The 22515-nt window shown below is 41.7% G+C and overlaps 1 protein-coding gene across 1 annotated transcript in view; it reads right to left on the bottom strand.

The window, feature by feature from the left end:
• The window catches only part of dhx15 (DEAH (Asp-Glu-Ala-His) box helicase 15), a 48295-nt gene that overhangs the window by 13488 nt on the left and 12292 nt on the right, over positions 1-22515 (bottom strand). The window contains exons 6-9 of the mRNA XM_074699340.1: positions 20026-20193; positions 6109-6195; positions 5588-5737; positions 5003-5111 (exon numbers count right to left, since the gene is read on the bottom strand). Coding sequence (XP_074555441.1) covers positions 5003-5111; positions 5588-5737; positions 6109-6195; positions 20026-20193 — 514 coding nt within the window. The remainder of the gene's footprint in view (positions 1-5002; positions 5112-5587; positions 5738-6108; positions 6196-20025; positions 20194-22515) is intronic.

The raw sequence follows: 22515 nt of genomic DNA, 5'->3' as shown, positions 1-22515 counted from the left end.
TGAAAACAGCTTTTTTTGGCTTGGTGTGTATGTGACTTTTGGTACTTCCAGAGTCAGCCTCAAGCGAATACTTGAGAAACAGCAGATTTTAGCACTTCCGCATTGTCTCATATTCTTAGACCAGAGGTTACCGCTTGGTGCCAGTACATTAAGAACCAGCACACACGCAAGTCTTCAGGAAAAGCCTTAGAGTAAGAAGAATGGTGGAGGGATGGCACTGAATCCAAGATGTTTGAGGCCAAGAGAGAATCTGTGATGATTTGGGGTGCCATGTCATTTGCTGGTGTTGGTCAAGTCAAAAGTCAAGCAGCCGTCTCCTAGGAGGGTTGCTTCCACCAATTTCCTTTTACACCAAGACTGAGCACCTGCCCACAGTGCCAAAACTACCAAACAGCTTGCTCATTATGACATCACTGTGCTCGATTGGCCACCAAACAAGCCTGACCTGAACTCTGTGAAGAATATGTGGAGTATCATTTAGAGGAAGACATGAGAAGAGTCCTGGTTTCAAATTGTTGTATAATTCTACTCTGAGTGATACTGACCAATCATACATCAGAGAGCTTTGACATGAATAATTACTTTCAGAGAGAAAAACTGGCACATCTCAATCGATAGTAGTGACTTAATTATAAAAGCAGATGCAAGTGAAGGTAACAAACTCATGCAGTGCACCAAACAAACTACAAACCCCATGTCTGTGACTAAATCACAAGAAAATCTGTTTACTTTTTTAGATAAGCCAGATTACAGCCTCTGTTACTGACTATTTACAGTGAAGCTGAGACTAACCAGAAACATAAGACCAGATGCAAGCCATAGAAATCACAAGGTCACAAGGAAATTGTTTTCCTTTTCCAGTTCGTCCTTGTAAAGAAAGCCGGAGTGAAGCCTCTGTGTTCCTTAGTGTCAACAGTGAAACTGAGACTAACCAGAAACAGGATTAGCTGGTGCAAAGGCAAGAAGCAGGAAATGAAAGTAAAACACAAGAAAATCTTCTTTCCCTTTTCAAGTTGATACCAATTAAAAACGTCAGAGTGAAGCCTTTGTTTTACTTAGTTTAACTGTGAAACTGAGACTCACCAGAAACAGATGAACTGGCACTACTCTTGGTAATGCAAAAAAAAATCAAAGAATTGATGATAGAGACTTTTCTAAAAGGTTGAGCTTTGCTCCACATCTGATTTAAACTCAAGGACATTTTGTTACGTCCCTGTGATCACCACGGTAACCACCTGGGCGTAACGACTAAAAAAACTCTTTGTTTAGTGTTCTCCTGAGTCACCTCTCTGACCTGTCAATTTACTCTGAGAAGAGGCAGTGACACAGCAAATATCAAAATTGATCCAGCATATCAGTAGAAGCTTTAAAGCTGCAGTCCAGGAGCTCTAATAGACTCCTTCATTGCCCTGAACTAGCTCCAGATTCCATCACGCCCTCTCAGCTAGTTAGGAGAAACCTTCTGCTGTGAGTGGATCAAATAAATAACAGGTAATCCTCCTCTTTCCCTTCACCTCACTGTTCCCAGTTAGACTCAGCAGACAAGGCCAATCCCATATGTTGCTGCTTACCCTCTCGTTTTGTGAGAAATGTGGGGGTGGGTGGCAGAGGTCGGTCACGTTTCACTGGAGGAATATAAAGGGAAGGCAATAGCTAAGGTGATAGTGCTGCTATTGATGTAACCAATTTCATTCTCAAAATGGCGTTTGCCACAGTGGACGGGGAGAGATGGGTTTAATCTCAGAGGTGAGATGAAAACTATATTATGGTGAGAAAAAAAGGGGGAGGGAGGGAGGAGGTTCAGGCTGGGGGAAGGAGGGGTGGTCTCTTCTGCAAGGTGTAGGAAGGCTCTCTCACCACAACTTGATGCCTCAGTGAAACCAGATCTGTTTTTGGCCTAGATCTGGCATGACTCAGATGTTCGAGGAATAAAAAATAGATGGAAACATGATTTATCCGCCTGAATCTAAACTTCCTACGCCACGACTTTTTTCACACTTTGAACAATAATAATCACATCTTAAAATAGACTGCTCATGAAAACTGCATTTCCAACTAACTTTGGTGTCAACCATGTCTGTCAGAGTGCTTACATACCATCTCCAAATATCCAATATTCAGTATTTGATATGATCATTCAATCTTTGGTTTGTCATTTTTTCCTTGAGTTCCCAAGAGACTCAGGCAACCCAGATTTGGTTCTGTGAACAACCACAGTTCCACTAAATGTAGCTTCAATAACAGCTTTAAACTGCATGTGTATCTAGACGACACTGATCCAAATGAAGACCTTTAATTTATTTGATATATTGAAGGAGTTTTCCATTTGAGTTATTTTTGGTTTTGTAGCAGATGCAAGGGTAATACAAAACTTCTGAAAACACTTTGTCAGAAAAAACTGTTTAAGAGCTACAGGTGCATTTATTCACAGTGAGTAACAATTGGTAACCCCATTTTGCTGTGAAAATGTTTTTGTGGCTTGGTGTGTTTGTGGTTTTCAGTACTTTGGAGCCAGCAGACACTTGACGAACTGCAGATTTTATCACTTCTGCATTGCCATTTATTTCCAGACTGGGTATTGTGCAGGATACATGACGTCAGACCTGGCAACCCAAATTGGCAGTGAAAATCGTGTGCAGAATTCAGCACAGCACACAGAGGTAAATATGAAAATACACAAACCACAGAAGAAATGTTGAGACACGGCTGGGGGGCATCTAATGTTGGCAGGTATGTCTTGATTGGGGCTAAACTCAGACTTGACATTCATCGCAAGCTCTTAAGGTGAGAGTTTGCTGCTTTCTTTGTCATGTCAACCACCACATATAGAGGTGGTTGGAGCAAAAGAGGCCAGTGTGCCATTTAATGTCACTTTGGACTCTTCCGCCTAGTTACACCAGATACACCTGCAGTCTGACTCCGTTTTGTTGCATGTTGACTGGGTTTGTGAACTCACACCGGCTGCATGTTCAGTCCAACAAGCTGCATGACTAACAGACAGCTGGAGTCGTGAGACTGAGGAGTTCCTGTGCTTCCAACTCCATTGGTAAGCCTCTTTTCATTCATGTTGGGCTGGAAACCATTTCATTTCCATTATTGTAATACCATTAGTAAGTATAATATTTTGAATTTTGACTCTTACCAAATATACTCGTCTTATTTTTAAGGTATTGAACGGACCTGCTCCCCCACCATTGAATAATTTTATTCAGAAAAAGGACACCAGCATGAATACCAGAGCACAGACCAGAGGAGACTGCAACATACCAAGGCGTAGGACAGAGTTTAGCCAGAGGGTGGCGTCTATTAAAGGAGTACATTCGTTGAACAGATTACCAGCACAAGTCAGAGACAGTGAAAACTATTTAACATTTAAAAGCAAAGTTAAACATTGGTTGAAAACAAACCAGTCATGTAATCATACATAATGTTCTCCTCCATTGCTGCTGATGCGGCTACTGAGAGCTTGATGTTTCCTGTTTTTTAGATAAATTGTGAGTAGGGATGCACAATATTGGATTTTTGCTGATATCCGATATGCCGATAAATCAAAACCCCTTTTGGCCAATACCGATACCGATACTGGTACAGATAATCACAAGTTTGTTTTCACAGTAAAGAAAGCTAAGTCTATCCTGTACTGGATGTTACTCTTATTGTGACGGTCTTATTTGTTTAAGAAACACACATAAAACAAGACAAAAAACATTTGATTTTACCATAAATAAGAAATGAATTATTTTTTCAAACTCAAGACATTCAGTATTGAAATACAGAAAAATAATTTCTTTAGATCACAACTTTAAATGTACAATGCATTTTTAAACATAACCAAGTTGCATTTGATTATTAGCTACTGTAACAACCTGGTGACAGACACAGAGCTCTGCCGTGCAAATAAATGAAGTGCTACATTTTAGTCTGTCAATAATTTCCGTGTCCGGACCGGGTGAGCTTATTTTTCAGATGGAAAATAATAATAATCCTAACTGAATAGCACCTTATAGGCTGTGCATATCGGCAGAAATTTTCCTATCTGCCGATACCAATAAACATGTTTTTAAGCTTTTATCAGCCGATACCGATATTGTGCCGATAATATCGTGCATCCCTAATTGTGAGTTATCCGTTGTTTACACATTGTGTCGATCTTGTTTGTTGAAATTGCATGTTTTTGTTTACTGTCTTGTGGAAAGTGTTATTTTAATTTTTTTTCTGTTTGATCACATGCCTTAGGACAATGGATGAAATTTAGCTATTGTGCTAATTACAGCAAATTTACAATGTGTATAACAAAATTGTTGCACTGTCCTAATCAAACAAATAAAAATTAATTAATTAATTGATAATAATTAATAATAATAAAACCTCAAACCTGTTGACTCCTGGTCTGGCTTCACTCATTATGCCCGTTTATCGTTGTAGTCAAGCTAAGTACGTGCCGATTTTTACAGGAATTTATTTTATTTTGAAAGTCACTGGGTGTTTTTAGGTAGTTTCTGGTCACGACTTCCTGTTCCGCACGATCTTTTCTTCCGCATCTGGCAAAAGTAGGATGGCTGCGTATTACCTGCAACATATAGGACCAGCCATGCAGATAGACTGCAATGGTAACGGATCCAGAGTAAGTTGACACATTGACTTTTATGGAAACCTATTTGATCTGTTTGATCTGACTGACGACACATCTGCTGTATTTCAGTCGTTTAGACCATGATGACAATTTAATGACAACTTACTGATTATGAGTGACTTACTTCTCCCCCAGCACAGAATTGTGATTCTGGTCACATGTATTCTAACCTGGCTGTTCAGATTGTGGTCACATTAAAAAGGATCTGGCCTGTGATCTGAGTAATTTCCACAATTTCTTAAGATTTGTAGACTTTACAATAAATTCTGGAATGATTCTGTTTTTTTACAATTATTTACTAGTTGCAGACTCTGCAAATACAATATCTGTCATTTCAACAAGCTATCACAAGCTTTAAAGGACACTCACCTGGTGGGTCCATGAAGTCAAAGTGCACCAAGTCGTCAATACCCAGTTTCTTCAGCTGCAGCACCACAGAGCCAAGATTGGACCGGAGGATCTCTGGATACGTGTTGTCCTGAGTCAGTTAAGAGGTGCCAGAGAAACCAGAGGGACAATTCAGAATGAATTAGTCAGGGCACTTATTATCTCCTCATGCATCGCTCATATGTCAACTTGAACAGAGACCGGCAGTCGAGGGCATCTGAAGGGCTATTTAACTTGTTTAAAAAATTCCCTGTGCCACTCGGCGTGACGTGAAAGAATTAGCCTGTTAAAGAGGAGAACTGGGCCTCAGCAGGTTCATTTGTCACAAGGCAGCTGTTTCTTCAGGTTGGGAGAAGAAGGGTGGAAGCAGTGTGGTTAAGCAGCAAGCTCCTGGAATTATAATTCAGCTGACCTGGGAATCATAGAGTTCAAAGAGCAAATATTGTATAATAGAGAGCTTTTTTTCCAGCTAGAGGGCTGCTTCAGGGGAATACAAAGTGCTGCTGGCGTTAAAAGAATGTGAGAATCAAACAGCTCATAGATTTTCCTAACTGCGTTGTTTCTTACCTGCATTTCTGCTTTGTAAGCTTTCTCAGTGTAAAGGCGGAAACACTTTCCTGGGCGTGTTCGTCCAGCGCGGCCTGCCCTCTGCTGAGCTGAGGCCTTGCTGATGGCTGTGACCAAGAGGGATTCCACTCTGATGCGTGGGTTATACACCTGATGGGAACAGGAAGGAGGAATTTCAGGTGCGAAACAAAGCTCAAAATAGGTTGACTTCGTCGAGGAAAAAAGTTAAGCTCACACATACCTTAGTAAACCATACATTTAAGCAGCTTATAAATAAATAAATAGTACAATGACACATAGACACAATCCACCATGCTGCATATATAATCCCTTTTAGCACCACGTGTATGACTTGGCTCTAGGCTGGAGAAATGTCAGAGGAATAAATAACTGCCTTCTCCATCTTTGCTGCTGTCAGGTGTGCAGTGCTTGTGTTTATCTGGGGATTCTTGGGAAACAGACACAGATGATCGCTGCAGATAAGAGGTGGAGGGAGAAGGGACTGGTCGGGGGGAACTAACCTTTTGCTTGGCAAATCCAGGATCAATTACAAAGACGACGCCGTCGATGGTCAGGGATGTCTCTGCGATGTTTGTTGACACGACGACCTGTGGAAATAAAAACGGATGGGTTAAGACATGATCATCCTGTAGGGTTAAAGGCATTCACAAAACCTTACAGGAAATGTTCAAAGTCAATCTAAGATACAGCTTCTTATCATTGTAGTAAATGAAGCCCTTCATGCAAACATTTACATGCTTGCAAATCAACATCTTAAATTCATTCTAGGAATGAGGGTCATGTCTCTGTTGCACTATTAGAAAATAAAGTCCATGAGTCCATTATTAAAATGTACAGATGTGCTTTTTTCAATCAGAACATGCAAATATAATTTGTTCCTGCAGTCTTGTTGAGTTAAAGTCATTTTAATTCTTAAGCATGAGTAAGAACTGAGAAAAACAAGTGCAGATATCTGCTCTGCTTTAACTTGAAACATATTCCCTGATGTGAGCCAGTTGACTGAAGAAGCTTGTAGAGATGTCACTTCAGTGCACTGTACACTCGCTGCCTAATGCAACCCAACAGGGGAGTACCACAACAGTGTCTGCAATCAACTTCAATGTGCTATCAGAGAGAGAGCTAGCTCGGTGCTCAGCGTCCCATCCAAATGCATTACCTCTGGCCCCTTTGTGCTCAGCCTGTGTGTGTCTGTCTCTGTGTGTGCGCCTCTGATGTTTGGGGGGATGGGGTTCTATCCCACTGTCCTCAGCATGATGCGCTTTTGTTGAGATGTCAGGTTCCCTGTGTTGGAGAGCTGTTCCCAGAATCTTTTCTGAAATCATAGGCGAGAGTTGATGTAATGGTTCCTCTTAAGGGGCCTGTGCTTTCAAAAACACATTGAGAGCTCTTCAACGGTCACTGCTTTTATCCATCCTGCTTTTCTTCCACTGAACATTAGAGCCAAAAAGATTTCTCCTGTGAATCCATCATTACTACCAGAAATCCGCAACCCTGCTGTGTGCAAATGGGCAGACTGTGCGTATTATTTCCCCCGACTGGCTCGAACTCAGCGCAAAGCTAGCATCTGATGACATTACGCGAAACTGTTAGCGCATTTCTGTGAAGACGGCACTCTTGCGTCTCTACACAATGCTTCGCACAGTTCAATCAGTGAGAAGCAAACATGTGTTTGGATCAAGAGAAGAAGCCTCCAGTAGAGGGAGCGCTGTTTTGCTGATAATCTGCCAAGCAGAGGTTACATTCTGGCTCACTTGTGCAGTATAAACCTGACAAAAAAACTAAACTGTTTTCTTGTCTTGACTAATTTTTTTATTGGCAGAATTAACAGAATGATGCAGATTTTGTGAAAATTTAAAATCTTCATCAGCCCTGAGGGAAAGAAACTACAAACCCTTGATTTTGGACTACAAAATAGATCAATGTTTTTAGAAGACACAGAAAACCTCAACACTCACAGGATTTGGCTTCACAGAGTGAAACAGATATCCAGAATAGGAGAGATTTATCTTAACTTCAAATTACTGATCTAGAACTGTTTATTGGCTGAATTTGTGTGCGTATATGTGATAATGTCAATCTAGACTATATTATGAAGAACCCACAGTTTGAGACTAACTTAGATGCAAATCAAGCAGAAAATGCTAGCAATATATTATACAACATTTTTGTAACAAACTGGAAAATTTGAGTATGGACCAGTCAAGCATCCATGACATCACTATTGTATTTTTTGCTTCAGAGTTTTAAAGCTTATCTTCGCAGGTGGCCAAGGGTGGCTGAGATACACCTAGTTTTGTTCAACTTGGGACGCGGCACAGAGAAGAGCCCTTAGCCTCTCTGCAGACAGCTGTAGCCTGTCAGTCAAGTCAAAATGGACTTTTGGCTTGGTGTGCGTGTGGTTTTCAGTGTTTCTGTTGCCAACCTCAAGCAGAATATTGATAAGTGGTTAAATGATTAATGGATGCTAGGGAAGTAAACTTCTACCCCAATCTGTATGCATCCAACCTTTAATAATTTGGTAACTATACAATAAATCTACTTATTGTAAGGATTTGTGAATGAAAACACAGAAAACCAACTGAACTCAAAGCAGATGATCCATTCACCCTTGGGTGCAGGTGTTATGAAGTCATGGCAAGTCCTGCCAATTATGAAGCTGGATTAATACTTGATAGATTAGATGGCTGATCATAGTGAGGCAGTGGATTCCCCCTGTTGCTACCAGCACTGCACTAATTGGATGTATTGTACGTGATCACGCTGTATTGTGCTCTAATTATAGTCTCAATGGTGAGTGTGTTTACAGTTTATTATTTGCTTTGTGATATAGAAAGATGGTGGGGGATGCATACAGTCTTACTCAATTGTTGTGATGGCAGACATCATGGTTTTTAGGAGTAAGAGACACTTTCCTGGAAACACACGTTAAGATAACGATAAGATAACTTTCTTATCAGAGCATCTGAACCACTAAAAGTAAGTGGTGTTCTCTGTATATATTTCCTTATTGTTATTCTGTAGTCATAAAAGTTCTGTGTCCAAACCTTAAGCTAGCAGCCCACAGCAGCTACTTTTCATCTGGGTTCTCCTTACTTGCTCTGTCCACCTGCATCTGAGTCTTAAAGGTCACATATTATGCAAAAATCACTTTAAGTCTTTTAGTGAAATTTGTGGGTCTTTGGTTTTCCTCCCAGCCCCCAAAATCAGATAATTAATGACAAAACCTGTATTTAGTAGTTGTGAATGTAAAATCCTGACCTAAAACGAGCTGTTTGGATTTTGGGGATTTGACGTCGTCAGCGATTCCCTTTTTTGACCAATCAGGAGCAAGTCTGACCTGATTGGTTCACCGGAGAAGATACCCCCCAACCTCCTCCCTGCCCACTCTCTCCAGAATGCCAAAGTTGAAGAGCCTTCACTGCTTTGTTTTTGGCTGTAAACAGCCACATAGTTCCATGCACAAGCTTCCCATCTCTGAAAAAGACAAGACAAAGAGGCTAGAGTTCATTTACCAAGGAAATGTCTCTGTGTTAGCTTCAGGATGCTAACTTTAGCTGCCGTTAGCCTGTTGGTTTAGCATTTAATGTTACCGTAAACAAGCTTGGCTGTTTTAAATAAAATCAGAGTGTTCTGAACAGAGGGGCTATGAGAGCCTGGAAACAATGCTGCTGTGCTTGATTTATTGGCTTTTAGGACCAAAACATGTTGCTACCATTTCATGAAGACATCAATGATCCATATTAAACTGCAGAAAAGGAGCAGAATATGGGACCTCTAACAATAACATTTGGCACTGAAAAATGTGTATCGTAAAAAATTATGATGGCATCAAAATCAGTAATGGCATTGATAACATTTTGCTGAAGTTCAAATCACAGCAACAAATGTTTTACTATATAGCGTATACTAAAACATTATCAATGCCATTTTACAATTTTATAATACACATTTTTTAATGCCATTGTTCTTTTTTTCAGTTTCAGAATATGTATTTCAATGCAAAATTTTATTTTCAATACCAAACATTAGAATCACTGTTTTGGCTCCACACTGGACAGTGTAGACTTAACACTCAAGAACAAATAGGGACTGGATGAAAAATTGCTTTCTTGTTTTTAACCAAAAATCTTGCAAATGAAGGCATTTAATTCTACATGAGTACTGCAGAGTGCCTTGACGCCTTCTTTAGGACAGTTGCAAGTTTTATTTCTTTACAAGCAGGACATTTTTCTCATGCAACCAGAGGATGAACCACTGAAAAAAATGCTGCATGGTTTCTGGAAATGAAGTTGGTAGTCAAACAGCTGAGTTTCTCCCAGTCTCAGATCTTCTCCTATTACAGTTATCCAAACAGCAGAGCAGTTCATGAGAAATGACAGCTGATTCAGAGCAAAATAAAATATCAAATGAGTCACTTCACCCTATGGGTCTCTTGCTGTCAGAATATACACAAACCAGGGGGGAGGAGGGGGAGACAGATTTGCATCTGCTCTCATGCGAACCTTGACCGCCGCTAGGATGAGTTCTCCTTATATAACAGCTGAAACAGACTGGACAGAGAAGCCCTTTAGATTCATCATAGCACTTGAGACTGCGGTGGCCGGGTCACAGCCCACTCTTACTGGCAACTGCCACTCCAGCGTCATAGTTTAATATACAAGTGGGTGCTGGGGAAAAATGCTCCTTCACACTTCAATATCTTTTCCTCACTCACTTGCTCAACATCTACAGAGACGGGAACACGGCTCAGGCTGACCTGTGTGGACATTTGGCCAGAGCTGTGAGCTTTCTCGGTCGCCTTTATGATAAAATGCCAAGCACAAAACTAAACAGTTCTCTGTAGTCTTTGCTGATACAGGTCCACAGAACCAATTTTGCACACTTGACACACTTTCTTTGTAGCTTGCCTCTTCAGCTGTCTTCAAGCTGTGAGCCTTACAGACTTTTAAATCCCACCTTTTAAGCGAGGATTTCTCTCCAGCCTGAGAATGCCTGACTGTTTAGTTATTAATGCCAGGGAGGGCCTTTTTTCCCCCCTACGCTCAGCCCTCGACCTGGAGTAATTCACCTGTGGAAGGACACTTTCCCCTTAGCATTCAAGCTGAGGAATGAAGAGCTGGCAATAAATGCCTGTATGAAACTGATCAAACAGCAGGATGTGGCGTATGGTTGGGTTGTTATTCATGAATTTCTTGGATGAATGGCGGTCTAGTTCTGATTGACATGAGACTCCAAGATAAATCTGAGTTGCTTAATTTTGACAGACGTCTGAAAATAGCAGCCTGCTTGGTGAGGTTGCACCAAGACCAACAAGCACAACAACACATAGCATAACCTGAAGCCCTTGCTACATACTCACCTTTATTTGCCCTGATCTTGTGTCTAATTAGCCACCTGGCTGACCTGTGCAACTGATGTGGTTAGGCCTGTCACGATAACAAATTTTGCTAGACGATAATTTTCCAAAATATTATTGCCGATAAACAATATTATTGTCAATATTATTTTGATTTTTTTTCCATTTTTTCATTGATGTAATTATGATAAATGGGATAATTAAGTGAGTACACCATATCAAAAGCAATAAACTTTAATTTCTTAAGAGTATTTAACTGTAATTAAAAGGTCAGGATCTTTTAAATAAAATAAATTAAACAAAAAATATAATAAATTTAACAAACAAGAAAGAGAAAAAAATACAATGAAAACGAAATGGACTCTCTTTTAGAAAAAAAATACATGTCAATGAAAACAATTAATATTAATCAAAAACAATAAAACATAGACCCTGTCTCTAAAGAAAAAACAAAACTCCAAAAAAAAACAACAATAAAAACTATAGCCTAAATAAAAGGGAGTTTATAAAGTTCCTGAATTGTTCGTAACATGTACTTTTTCCCAGTCAATCCGTACTGTCTGTCAAACATTTTTAACATTTCTGCCTTCAACTGTATTGAAGGGCTGCATTTCTTTGGCAATGTAGCTGTCTTTGAGCGCCCACCATTTGGTGCTTTTATTTCCATTTACTTTGCAGACCAAAAGCCTCAGTAAGAGCGGATTGTCAAAGAACAAAGCTCCGCTGCACCTTCTTCTTCTTCTTCGTCGCCACCATTTTCAAACAAATGTGACATATCAGCTCGTTGGTGTTCATGAGCTTACACTTTGTTCATTCTGAGAAAAAAAACAAAATATTCCCACACTGGGACTGTGGCAGGCGGCTTAAGAACCGTATCTTTGGTGCCATCACTCATATTAGCGTGTTTCCTCCTTACCCCTCAGGACGCTTGCTTCAGCTCTCTCCGTGTGTATGCGCGAGCCAAAGATCGCATTTTTGACAGATGCTCACTCTGCTATAAATCCAGCCTCTTTGGTTGAAAGAGAGGAGGAAAACAAACATGCATGCACGTGTCAGTTTATCGAGACTGGAAAACTTACCAAGGGCGTTTTTATTTATTGTTCGGTTAATCGATTTACTGATTATCGTGACAGGCCTCGATGTGGTGGCATCACAGCAAATACTTCCGAAGCCAACATTTATAAACATAATTTTCTGAGTACATGTACAGGGGTGCCACAAACAGTTATTTTTGTGCAAAATCAAATCATCAGATTTAAAAACAGGGAAATGAGACAGAGCGTAGTTAGTAAAGAATCAAAGGTTTCTGAAAGTTTGGTTTAGAAGAAGCCCCAGGTAAAAGGATGTTAAGTTCCTGCAGTCGAGAAGGGCCATCAATGGCTCAGAGCTAAAGAGAAATCACATCTTTACGAAACCAATTAGTCACACTGTGGCACTCTGAAATTAAAGTGGCCTGAAAAAAAAAAGAGAGCAGACTATCAGACGGTGTCTTGTGACAGACACTATATGCCAGAAACCACCTTCCCAGCGAGAAATGAAAGGTTTGGAATGCTTCAAAGTCCATCTGAAAAATGGTCTAGCTGAGGTTGTCCTGCGTGTTGGGACACAGTCGGTGCTCCAGCAGATGCCACATGCGACACCCTCTCACATTTCACCATCATATGGGTGGCCTCATTGACTGCATTGATTCTGAAGGATTATCCTGGCTGGGGCCATTACGCCGAAACATAGGCCGGCTCCTTCCAGTCTGTTGCAGCGCTGGATAATCCTGGCTTCTTCATCAGTAATATCATTAGAGCATCATCTCTGCATGTTATTTCTGGGTTATTACCTGCAGGGGAGCAAGTACTACAGCTAACGCTGAGCATCTTTCACGCTCCCTGCTGGGACACGCAGCCGTGTTGACAAATAAAAGCTTTTCCCTGGCTGGGAAAAAAGGAGAGCGTGCTTTGAGCTGCACCAACATTTAAAGCTCACCGAAATGGGGATGTGTCGGATTTGGAGTGACATTTGCAGGAATATTCAAAACGTGACTATGCTAAAAACAAACCAAACACAGCACTTCAAAGCCCTGCAAAGCAAAGTGAGATTATAATCTTTGTTTGTAATTAGCCAATTGCTGCCTTGGCGTTAAATGACTATACTGTTCAAAAATAGAAGATCAGTGGCTTTCCTGCAGAAATAGAGCGATGACGAGCAAGTGCTTTATGTTAATCAAGGGGTTCCTAATGCAGTCATTAGCATGCGCGGCGGCAGACGCGGCGAACCCTTAATTCTTTTTCACCACTTTCTCCTGGGCTGGCTGGGATGACATCGCTGCGTTTTTCACTTGATGAGTCGCTAAGGCAGTCATGGAGGAGAAGCACATTTTCTTCACGCGCAGCAGCTTCAGATGCCAGCTCCGCCATTTCAACAAGCGCCTGACAAATTGATGTGGAGGAAAAAAAAGAAAAAGGGCATCGGCTGTGCTAAAAGTGGCAGCTGGGTTGACAGTTCAGAGGTCACAGTGTCACTATACGGGCTTTTATATTCTCTGTAACTAAACTCAGGGGAATCAGGGAGAAGTTGCTGCAGGATGTTTACCAAGTAGAGGATCCGCTGTTATTCAGAAAGTCTGCTTCCAGTGGAAAATCCTTTTTTCCCTCCTAAACTCATGTATGCAAACTTACTGTATCGTGCTGCTTCCACCGCACAAGCCAAGTGGTATTTAAACCTGTCCCTGCACAACTATCACCCGCTTTCATGGCTACATCGCTTTGAAAAGCAGAGGCAAACACTGGGAGTGATATTTTAACTTTTGAAAAAGATCTTATCCAACACTGACTAATCACACGACTCAGAACGCTGCGCTGCACACACACACACAGCACACACTAGTCTGAAAGAAAGCTGGTAGAGATGAATCTATAAAATCACTGTCAAGGAAGATGGTGCTCTTAGGGCAGAGAGAACTCTGGGATCAGCTGTTCAATATGAAGCCTCAACAACTCCTTCCTTATTTTTCTTGTTTCCATACTCCAGTACCAGCCTACCTGTGGCTGATGACATACTATTCACATGCAGAATTCTCAATCAGGGCTGGCTCTTTACTTTCTGTATACCAAGTCTTTTTCCTCTTTTTAAGTAGTAAGCCAGTGAGCTAAAAGGAGCAAGAGCTCTGTGTGTAGCTCCCAAAGCCAGACAAAGATCATGCAAGAGATCAAAAAAAAATAAATAAAAAAAATTGACCGACAGGTAATCACAACACCCCACCCCACCCCACCCCACCACCAGAGGGCCAGCTGGCTAGCATTGCTCGGCTTCTCCAACCTGCTGGCTCCGCTCTAGGCCACACAATCACCATGTCATACCAAGTGGTAAGCCACGTGATGGTGCTGGCCAAAACAACAAGACAAAAAAGGGAAACAAAAAACGAAAGAAAGGAGCGTATTTGGATACTGGGAAAAGCGAGTTAGGCCCTAAATTTGTGTTTAGTGTGTGCCCAACTTTAGGAGGTTATCAAGATTTATCTTCTGATGACAACAAGTGTCAGTAAACAACACCATATCACTACATATAGCCGACTACCACAGCATCTGCTTGATGTCACTTTTCAAACCCTAGCGCTACAAAACTGTGCTGACGAGTCCTTTACCTCGGCATATTGCATCCAGTAAAAAGTTGTCTTGAACTAGGCCTGTCACCATAATCAATAAATCAATTAACCGAACAATAAATAAAAACGTCCTCAGTAAGTTTGCCAGCCTGGATAAACTGACACGTGCATGCATGTTTGTTTTCCTCCTCTCTTTAGACCAAAGAGGCTGAATGAGAAGATGGCTCACTACGTCTATCTTTCCTAACATCGGGGTGCATAGGTTCTATAGCGGATTTAGCAGATTTATAGCGGCGTGAGCATCTGTCAAAAATGCGATCTATGGGGTGAAGACGGGGCTGCTAGCGCGTACACACGGAGAGAGCTGAAGCGAGCGTCCTGAGGGGTAAGGAGGAAACACACTCTAATATGAGTGATGGCACCAAAGATATGGTTCTTAAGCCGCCTGCCACAGTCCCAGTTTGGGAATACTTTGTTTTTTATCAGAATGAACAAAGTGTGAGCTCATGAACACCAACGAGCTGATATGTCGCATTTGTTTGAAAATAGTGGCGACGAAGAAGAAGAGGGGGAGGTCAGCGGAGCCTTGTTCTTTGACAATCCGCTCTTACTGAGGCTTTGGTCGGCAAAGTAAATAGAAATAAAAGCACCAAATGGTGGGCGCTCAAAGACAGATACATTGCCAAAGAAATGCAGCGCTTCAATACGGTTGAAAGCCAGAAATGTTAAAAATGTTTGACAGACAGTACAGATTGACTGGGAAAAAGGACATGTTACAAACAATTCAGGAACTGTATAAACTCCCTTTTAGACTATAGTTTTTATTGTTGTTTTTTTTTGGAGTTTCGTTTTTGTCTTTAGAGACAGGGTCTATGTTTTATTTTTTTTGATTAGTATTAATTATTTTCATTAACATATATTTTTTTCTAAAAGAGAGTCCATTTCATTTTCACTGTTTTTTTTTTCTCTTTCTTGTTTGTTAAATTTATTATATTTTTTGTTTAATTTATTTTATTTAAAAGATCCTGACCTTTTAATTACAGTTAAATACTCTTAAGACATTAAAGTTTTATGCTTTTGATATGGTGTACTCACTTTACTATCCCATTTATCATAAATACATCAATGAAAAAATTGAAAAAATCAAAATAATATTGACAATAATATCATTTATCGGCAATAATATTTTGGAAATTATCGTCTAGCAAAATCTGTTATTGCGACAGGCCTATCTTGAACAGAGAAAATTTGTTTTGATCCAATCTCCATTTAATTCCAAAACATATCTCGCTAAAAGTAACTTACGACAGTGCGTGAGACTCCGGGCCAGAAGGTGGCGAGGAGTGCAATCAAAACAGATCCTCCTCATGGCATCTTTGATTTTTGTAATACGTGTTGGGCCAAACAACCATGGCCTCTGAATATCTAAAAATGTCACCGTCAGACAAATGAAATGAATCAAGATTTAGGAGACCAGAGCATTGGTTAACACGTAGGGTCTATTACAAGCATGCCTGTGGTGTTACAATTTCTCAGGCTGGAATTTCCATCAAGATATTAACTAGGCCTTCACTAGATCCTAGATGCAAAGTGTTCAGATTTTAAGAACATTCCCAGTGGGCCATGTTTTAAAGGCCCTGTGAGGACTTTGTAAGTGATCTTAAAATACTCTCCTTTTTGCCTGTTTTCTGCTTATAATCCATGACTTGAATTGATTTTATCAGCACCAAAATTGGTCTTTTCCAAAGGCTACTCCTCAGTATTCGTGGTCAGGTTGGAATTTCCTAGAAAAACATGAATCTATTTATGGGAGATAGACCAAAAGTCCTTTTGATGATACTACACAGGCCAGCAAAGTTTAGCAATGAGAAGCAATATCCTCCCTTTCCTTTGCAGAAAATGATACCTGAATTAATTTTTTAGAAATGTTGGACACTGAAGCTGGGTTGGTAAAAAGAAAAAGGACAGAAGAGAAGAAGAAACCTAAACAGGAAAGTGACAGATCATGAGTCAAAACATGGTTTAAGCTGTTGGTGATAATGTTCATTCCAACCCACAGTCAGCAGTTATTCTGCAGTAGTCTGTTCAAACTTGAATCTATCAATTAAATGAAGAGTGAGGTTACATTAGCTCTGCTTGTTGAAGTTGTAAGCACAGGTAGAACACAACAAGATTTCCAACTGCTCACCTTCTGGACACAATTTCACGCCACAAACTGAGGTTACAAAGTTTACTTGAGGTCATATTTTAAAGACAAGCACTATGTAACTACAAATAAATACATAAACTTGCTTTATTTCCTTGGCTACTATGACGAAAAATATTTTTCAATGAACCTTTTTAATGTATGAAAACTAAACAAAAACTAAATAAAAAGTCAAAAACTGATGAAAACTTGGAGTGGCACCGGGTTGAAAAGTATCAAGGAAGCTGACAACACTGTCCCTGGACTGCCTGCACATGCACACACCAAATTGCCCGTTACCTTGACAACACGTTTGTGCATGCGCAGCTGCAGCTGTGCTTGTCAGATGATCATGAGAGCGGGTACAAACATTGATCATTACACAGTCTTTGGTACAAACACAAGAATATGGACAGTAAGAAGATCAAAGGTGGTGCTGAGAAAGCCAGAGATAACAAAAGAAAAGCATTAGAGTCTGACGTCACAAAGGTGCCAAACTTAGTAACACTTCACCAAGACGAGCTGCTGGATGGAAAAGAAACTTCAGCTGGAGAGGCTGTAACGAGTACAGCAAAATGTAAGAGAAAACACAATGTTGCCTGGAAACCCCCGTACATTATTTAAATAGTAATGGTGTGTTGTTCAAAAGGCTAACACTAAGACTAAATCAGAATTTGCTGTCAACAATGACATTTGTCAAAAGTCGACTTAAACAAAGGGAAGTAGTACTAAAAAGAAGATCTACTCTCCAATCATTTGCTTCCAAAACAAACACATCTTGTCATAAGTTACGCCCTAGTGACAGTGGTTGACTGTTCCCATATGTCAGGGGTTCTCAAACTTTTTTTGACCACGGACCACTTTCAGGTTAGACATTATTCCGGTGACCCCCTCATTATCGTAACATTGGTTAACATAATATCAATACTATTCAATCATGTATTTTGCAAAAATATAATTTACGTTTATACTTTCCAAATAATTAATTTTGTAAACTTTGAACAAATTTTGACTCCAACGTGAAAACTCCAACTTGGGGCAGTGGTGTGCACAGAGGGAGGGCCCAATAGTTGCAAAACCAAAGACTGTAAGAACATAGACGTAGCCTCGCCAACGTCACCCGTCTCTTTCTGAAACGGAAAATGAAGCACATTGGCTAAAGCGGCCATATTGGTAGTGGCAAGGGCTTCGCCTACAGCTATAGGGCGCCTGTTGGTCACATGACCCTCAGCTGTGCCTCTTATTTGGGGAGCTTGCAATCCTAATATCCTCTGAACGGCTGAGTTAGAAAACAATTCACCCCCCGTACAGTGGGTGCTGTTAGTGAAATTAGCAATACAGGAGACGTTTTTGAACCAGGCTGTAAAAAGGTTAACTTCTGCTTTGAAAACGGCTTTTTTTGGCTTGGTGTGTATGTGACTTCTTGTACTTCCGGAGCCAGCCTCAAGCGAACACTTGAGAAACAGCAGGTTTTAGCACTTCTGCATTGTCTCATATTCTTAGACCAGAGGTTACCGCTTGTGAAAACACATGCTGACGTGCCTTCTTTGGAGCCAAAGCATGTGCCAAAGTGCCCTCCTGGTTGGCAAAACACTCTTAACTGCCCTTGCCGGTGGTTAAAATAGGATAAACTGCCCTCTTGGGTGACAAAAATGCATGTCCCGAGTGCATTTTTTTCTTCTTTTTGCCCCTGCTCTTCAAAAAGTCTGTGCATGCCACTGCATCAAGGTAAAAAAACTAAACTGGGAGAGAGTACTGGAAAATACAGCTGACTTTATTGCTGCAAGAGATCCCAGTTTGTTGATGCGCTCTTCCAATGATTGAGCACACTTTTACCATTGTTTTTAAATTATCCCAATCTATGGTTTGTGGTAACCTTGCAGAGCAGACGGACCTGCCTGATTCAGTTTCTGAACACCTGCAGGTCCATCTTGCCAGGCTCCATTGACCAACGAATTCACTCGGCTAAATTCTAACCGGCCCAATCAGGGAAGAGAGGCGGGAGCTGTGGGAGCAGACGTGACGTCAGCAGACTTTTGTACTTGTCAGCGTTCCTTTGATTCTTAAGTTAAGTTTATAAAAACAGAAGCTGTCGTCTAACGCCTTTTTCACAGCTGTTTCTCGTGATTCAGTAGTTGTTCATCTATTGTTTCTTAGAAGCATCGGCTCACATAAGCTACGTCATACCGTGGCTTGATGTGGATTGGTCCGTGGTGAGTGTGTTAATCAGAACAGTTGTCCAATCACCAGCTGTGGATTTTTCCACCTCTGAAAACAAATCGGAAGAGCTGCTACCCAGATGAAATATTTCCGTGGCGGATATATGAAACTGTCCGTCTGGCATGTCAGGTTAGGTTTGTGGACCCCACTTTGAGAAACATTGCCACAGAAAGAAACCATCAAGAAAGAAACACTTCTGGTTCTGGCTAAAGGTGTCACTGCAACTAACGCCAAACAGATAATCCTCAGTCATGAATTCAGATTGTGGAGAATTCTACTTTTACAAAACTCTCTTGGTTGTTTTAGAGCCACTGTAGAGTATTTAACTCTGACATCCCCTGAATGATTTCCCAGCTCACATGTCGGTCTGATCTGTCTCAATTAGAGGGCTTGTTCTGTTGAGTCATTCATCAACATCGTCCCCTATCAGATGCTAGGGGTGAACGTTTGCTCACTCACTGGCAGTGATGATATTCTGATACTCTGTCAGATCCCTGGCCAACAGTGTGGCAGCGCAGGTGGTGCTGCTGCTCCGGTGATGAGCCCATCTGAATAGAAGCTGTCACACGAAAGAGAGGGATTGTCTTGTGTCTGTATCAATAAGAGGATCATGCACTCCTCTGAGATTAAGTGACTGGGGAGGAAGGAGGAGGCTGTTTTTATGCACACCCAGAGGTGACTTGTTTGTGATCAGTTCATATTATGTGTTCTGTTCACATGTTTCCAGACAGGCAGAAGTCTGAGGACTCCTTTCTGAGCAGCAGCAGGGCCTGTGCAAATGTAGTGGAAAGATAAAAATGACTGAGAATGCAGTACTTTCCTCAGGCTCAGAGGGCGTGAGTAATACCCCAGTTATAATTTAGAGCAGGGAATCGCATGCTGACAAAAGCAGCATATGTTGTGTGAGTCAGTTCTGCGCTAAAGCTGAGAAAGAGGGGAGAGAAAAAAGTTGCAGTCCCTACCTTCCAGCTCTCACACCTTATTCCCCATCTGGCCTTTCTACATCAACCCCGCTCTGTTTCCCGCCTCCTCCCCCCTGGTGAGTGTTTCTACATTCATACCTTTCTTCCGATGGCACCATTTGGTTTATTGGGTGGAGGCGGCTCAAAGATCCTTTGCTGTTGCTGTGGAGGCAGCGTGGAGTACAGAGGGATGATTTTGATATCGCCGACTTCATGGCCCAGGTCGTCGATCTCCCTCTTGATTCGCTTGCAAGCTTCGTCGATTTCCTGCAACACAGAAAGAGCGACGATAAATCCAGGTGCTGCCTGCAAAGAGCAAATCAAACAGGTTCTGAAGAACACCTGGACGGACAATAGCTGTGAATTTGGATGATTGTGGAAGTGGAAGTGGAGGTGGAGATGACGGGAGGTGGCCGGGGAAAACCATGGTTCCCTGCTACAGTACATTTGTTCTCTAACTATCGCTCCATCTGACAGAGGAAATTAAACCTGGACTGCAGTATGCTTTGCTGAGCTCCCCGTGGCTCTGTTGTCAAATGCAGCAATCATGGAAAACATGGACACACACACACACACACACACACAGAGCCAGACAGACTCAAACAGGGTTCATTATTCCACAGTGCAGTATTGTAGAGGGGGAATGTGAGATGAGACTGCAGCGCTGATGCATAACCAGCGGCAAATCATGGCAGATCAGTTTAGTGAAGCTGAACGTTCTAGAGCCGCTGGGCTGGCAGACAGACTGAGGACCTGAGCAGCGCCAGGAATAAGAAAGCATGATAGTGAGCATGGTGCTATGGCCTATTCTCAGGAGGCTTATTGAAATGTTCTGATAATGTACTAAATACGCCTTCATATTCCACAGGTACCCCCTAATTTAACTCATTTACACAAAGAACTTGTTCTGTTTTACCCGCCCCTTTATCACACAACACATTTCATGATCACACTTTGTTGTGGTCTGCTTTGTCGTCCACTGAGAGACTTTTCCTCCTTTTCAACCCCTGCTGATTGGAGTGATTGTCTTTCTTCTGCTAACAACAATCATTTAATCCTCATAAAGCAGCACTTACTAACAGAGTCATATCACAGCCTATACTGTTGCACCACCTGCAGGCCCACGGGAGCAATGCAGCAGGTTTTCATGCAGAGGAAAGACAACGAGAGCAGTCATAACCAGGATCACAAAATTATTTCACAGCTGCTCACTGTTTGAACTTTACAACAGGCTCCATCAGAGCTCTACACGCATGCTTGTTAATTATTAGGGAGACAAAGCAAACCGTTAAAATATTATGGATGCTTTGTTTCCTATTCTGGAAGCATTCTGTGCCCTAACGACTCAAGCTTGATCGAAAGTGACTTAATCCAAAGCCAGGAACACTTGCCTCGACATGAGAAAGCACCGGGGTGACATTTCCTGTTTTCCTTCTGGACCGCGACTGTGTTATTAGCCCCGTTTGTCCCCTCGTTCATCGCATTAAGTCAAACCCCGCTGATGGCCATGTGCCTCTTAATCAACACACTGACAAGTGGAAAACGGTAAATCTGAATGGATTGGTAAAATTAGCTGGGGTATTAATAGCCTATCAAGCCTCTGGATGCAGCAGCTGCCATGGAGGGAGAAAAAAAGGGGACCTCTTTGCCAAAGCGCTGCAAGCAAGCTGGCTGTCTGTCCCTTAGGGACATCAAGACAGAGTGTGCATGTGTGGGAGAAGGGTTGTGTGTGTCTGCATGTGTGCCTGTGTGTGTGAGCAAACACAGAGGGGCAGTTGGCCAGTGTTGGGAACCTGTCCACCAGCTCTCCCTGCGACCCCAGCAGCAACAATCTACAGCCAAGCTAATAACCGACACATTTAGGCACTCCTCTTGACTAGCAAACAACCCCTCCCCTGCCAATCCCCGTGTTTTGATGTTAGCAGCTGAGGGGGAAGCTTAAATATTAGGACTTATCTTTGCTCAACAGCTGTGATAAGTTTCGACTTTCTTGTTTGGAGCTGGTGCTTCAGCTCTATTTGTTTGTGGAAGTGAAATATCTCACAGAAAAAAAAGAGAAAGACTGAAGAGGGAGGAGAGAGGGTCGTGTGCGTTTTGCTTTGGTCTGATACAAATGAGGAAAAAGTCCAAGCCGCGGCTCGGCCATGGATCTGCCTCCCGATCATTAGTCTACATCAAAGTTGCTGGGAGACTGAAGAGGTTAAGGAGAGCTGCAGGGATGCGCTGCAGCACTCTTTGAACACCCATCTCTGCCAGACCTACCACACATTAACTTCTTTAACCCAATTAGGAGGGGGCGATAATGAACTCACCGTGGGAGTGCTCTGGGTAATGCCTTGGCTTGACACAGTGCAGGGGGGTGGAATATAAATCAACAAATTACATCTAAGTACAGAAAAAATCCTAACACATAGCATGTAAATATCTCACACTCTCCTACACATTCAAAACGGCGCCGATCGGTGTCTCTGGCCATGTGAGCAGCTGGGATCCAGCTAAATCTAAAATCAATCAGCAGCTCGCGGTGGAGCCCACTTCAAACACCGTGCCCTCCGATGACTTTATCCCCTTTGTAACAAGCCGCATATT

This window comes from Halichoeres trimaculatus, unplaced genomic scaffold, assembly GCF_033239565.1.
Source record: "Halichoeres trimaculatus isolate MK-OKI-2021-1 unplaced genomic scaffold, fHalTri1.1 fHalTri1_scaffold_22, whole genome shotgun sequence".
NCBI lineage: Eukaryota > Metazoa > Chordata > Actinopteri > Labriformes > Labridae > Halichoeres > Halichoeres trimaculatus.
The sequence above is the reverse complement of the archived record's forward strand: the minus strand, read 5'-3'. Positions and strand labels throughout refer to the sequence as shown.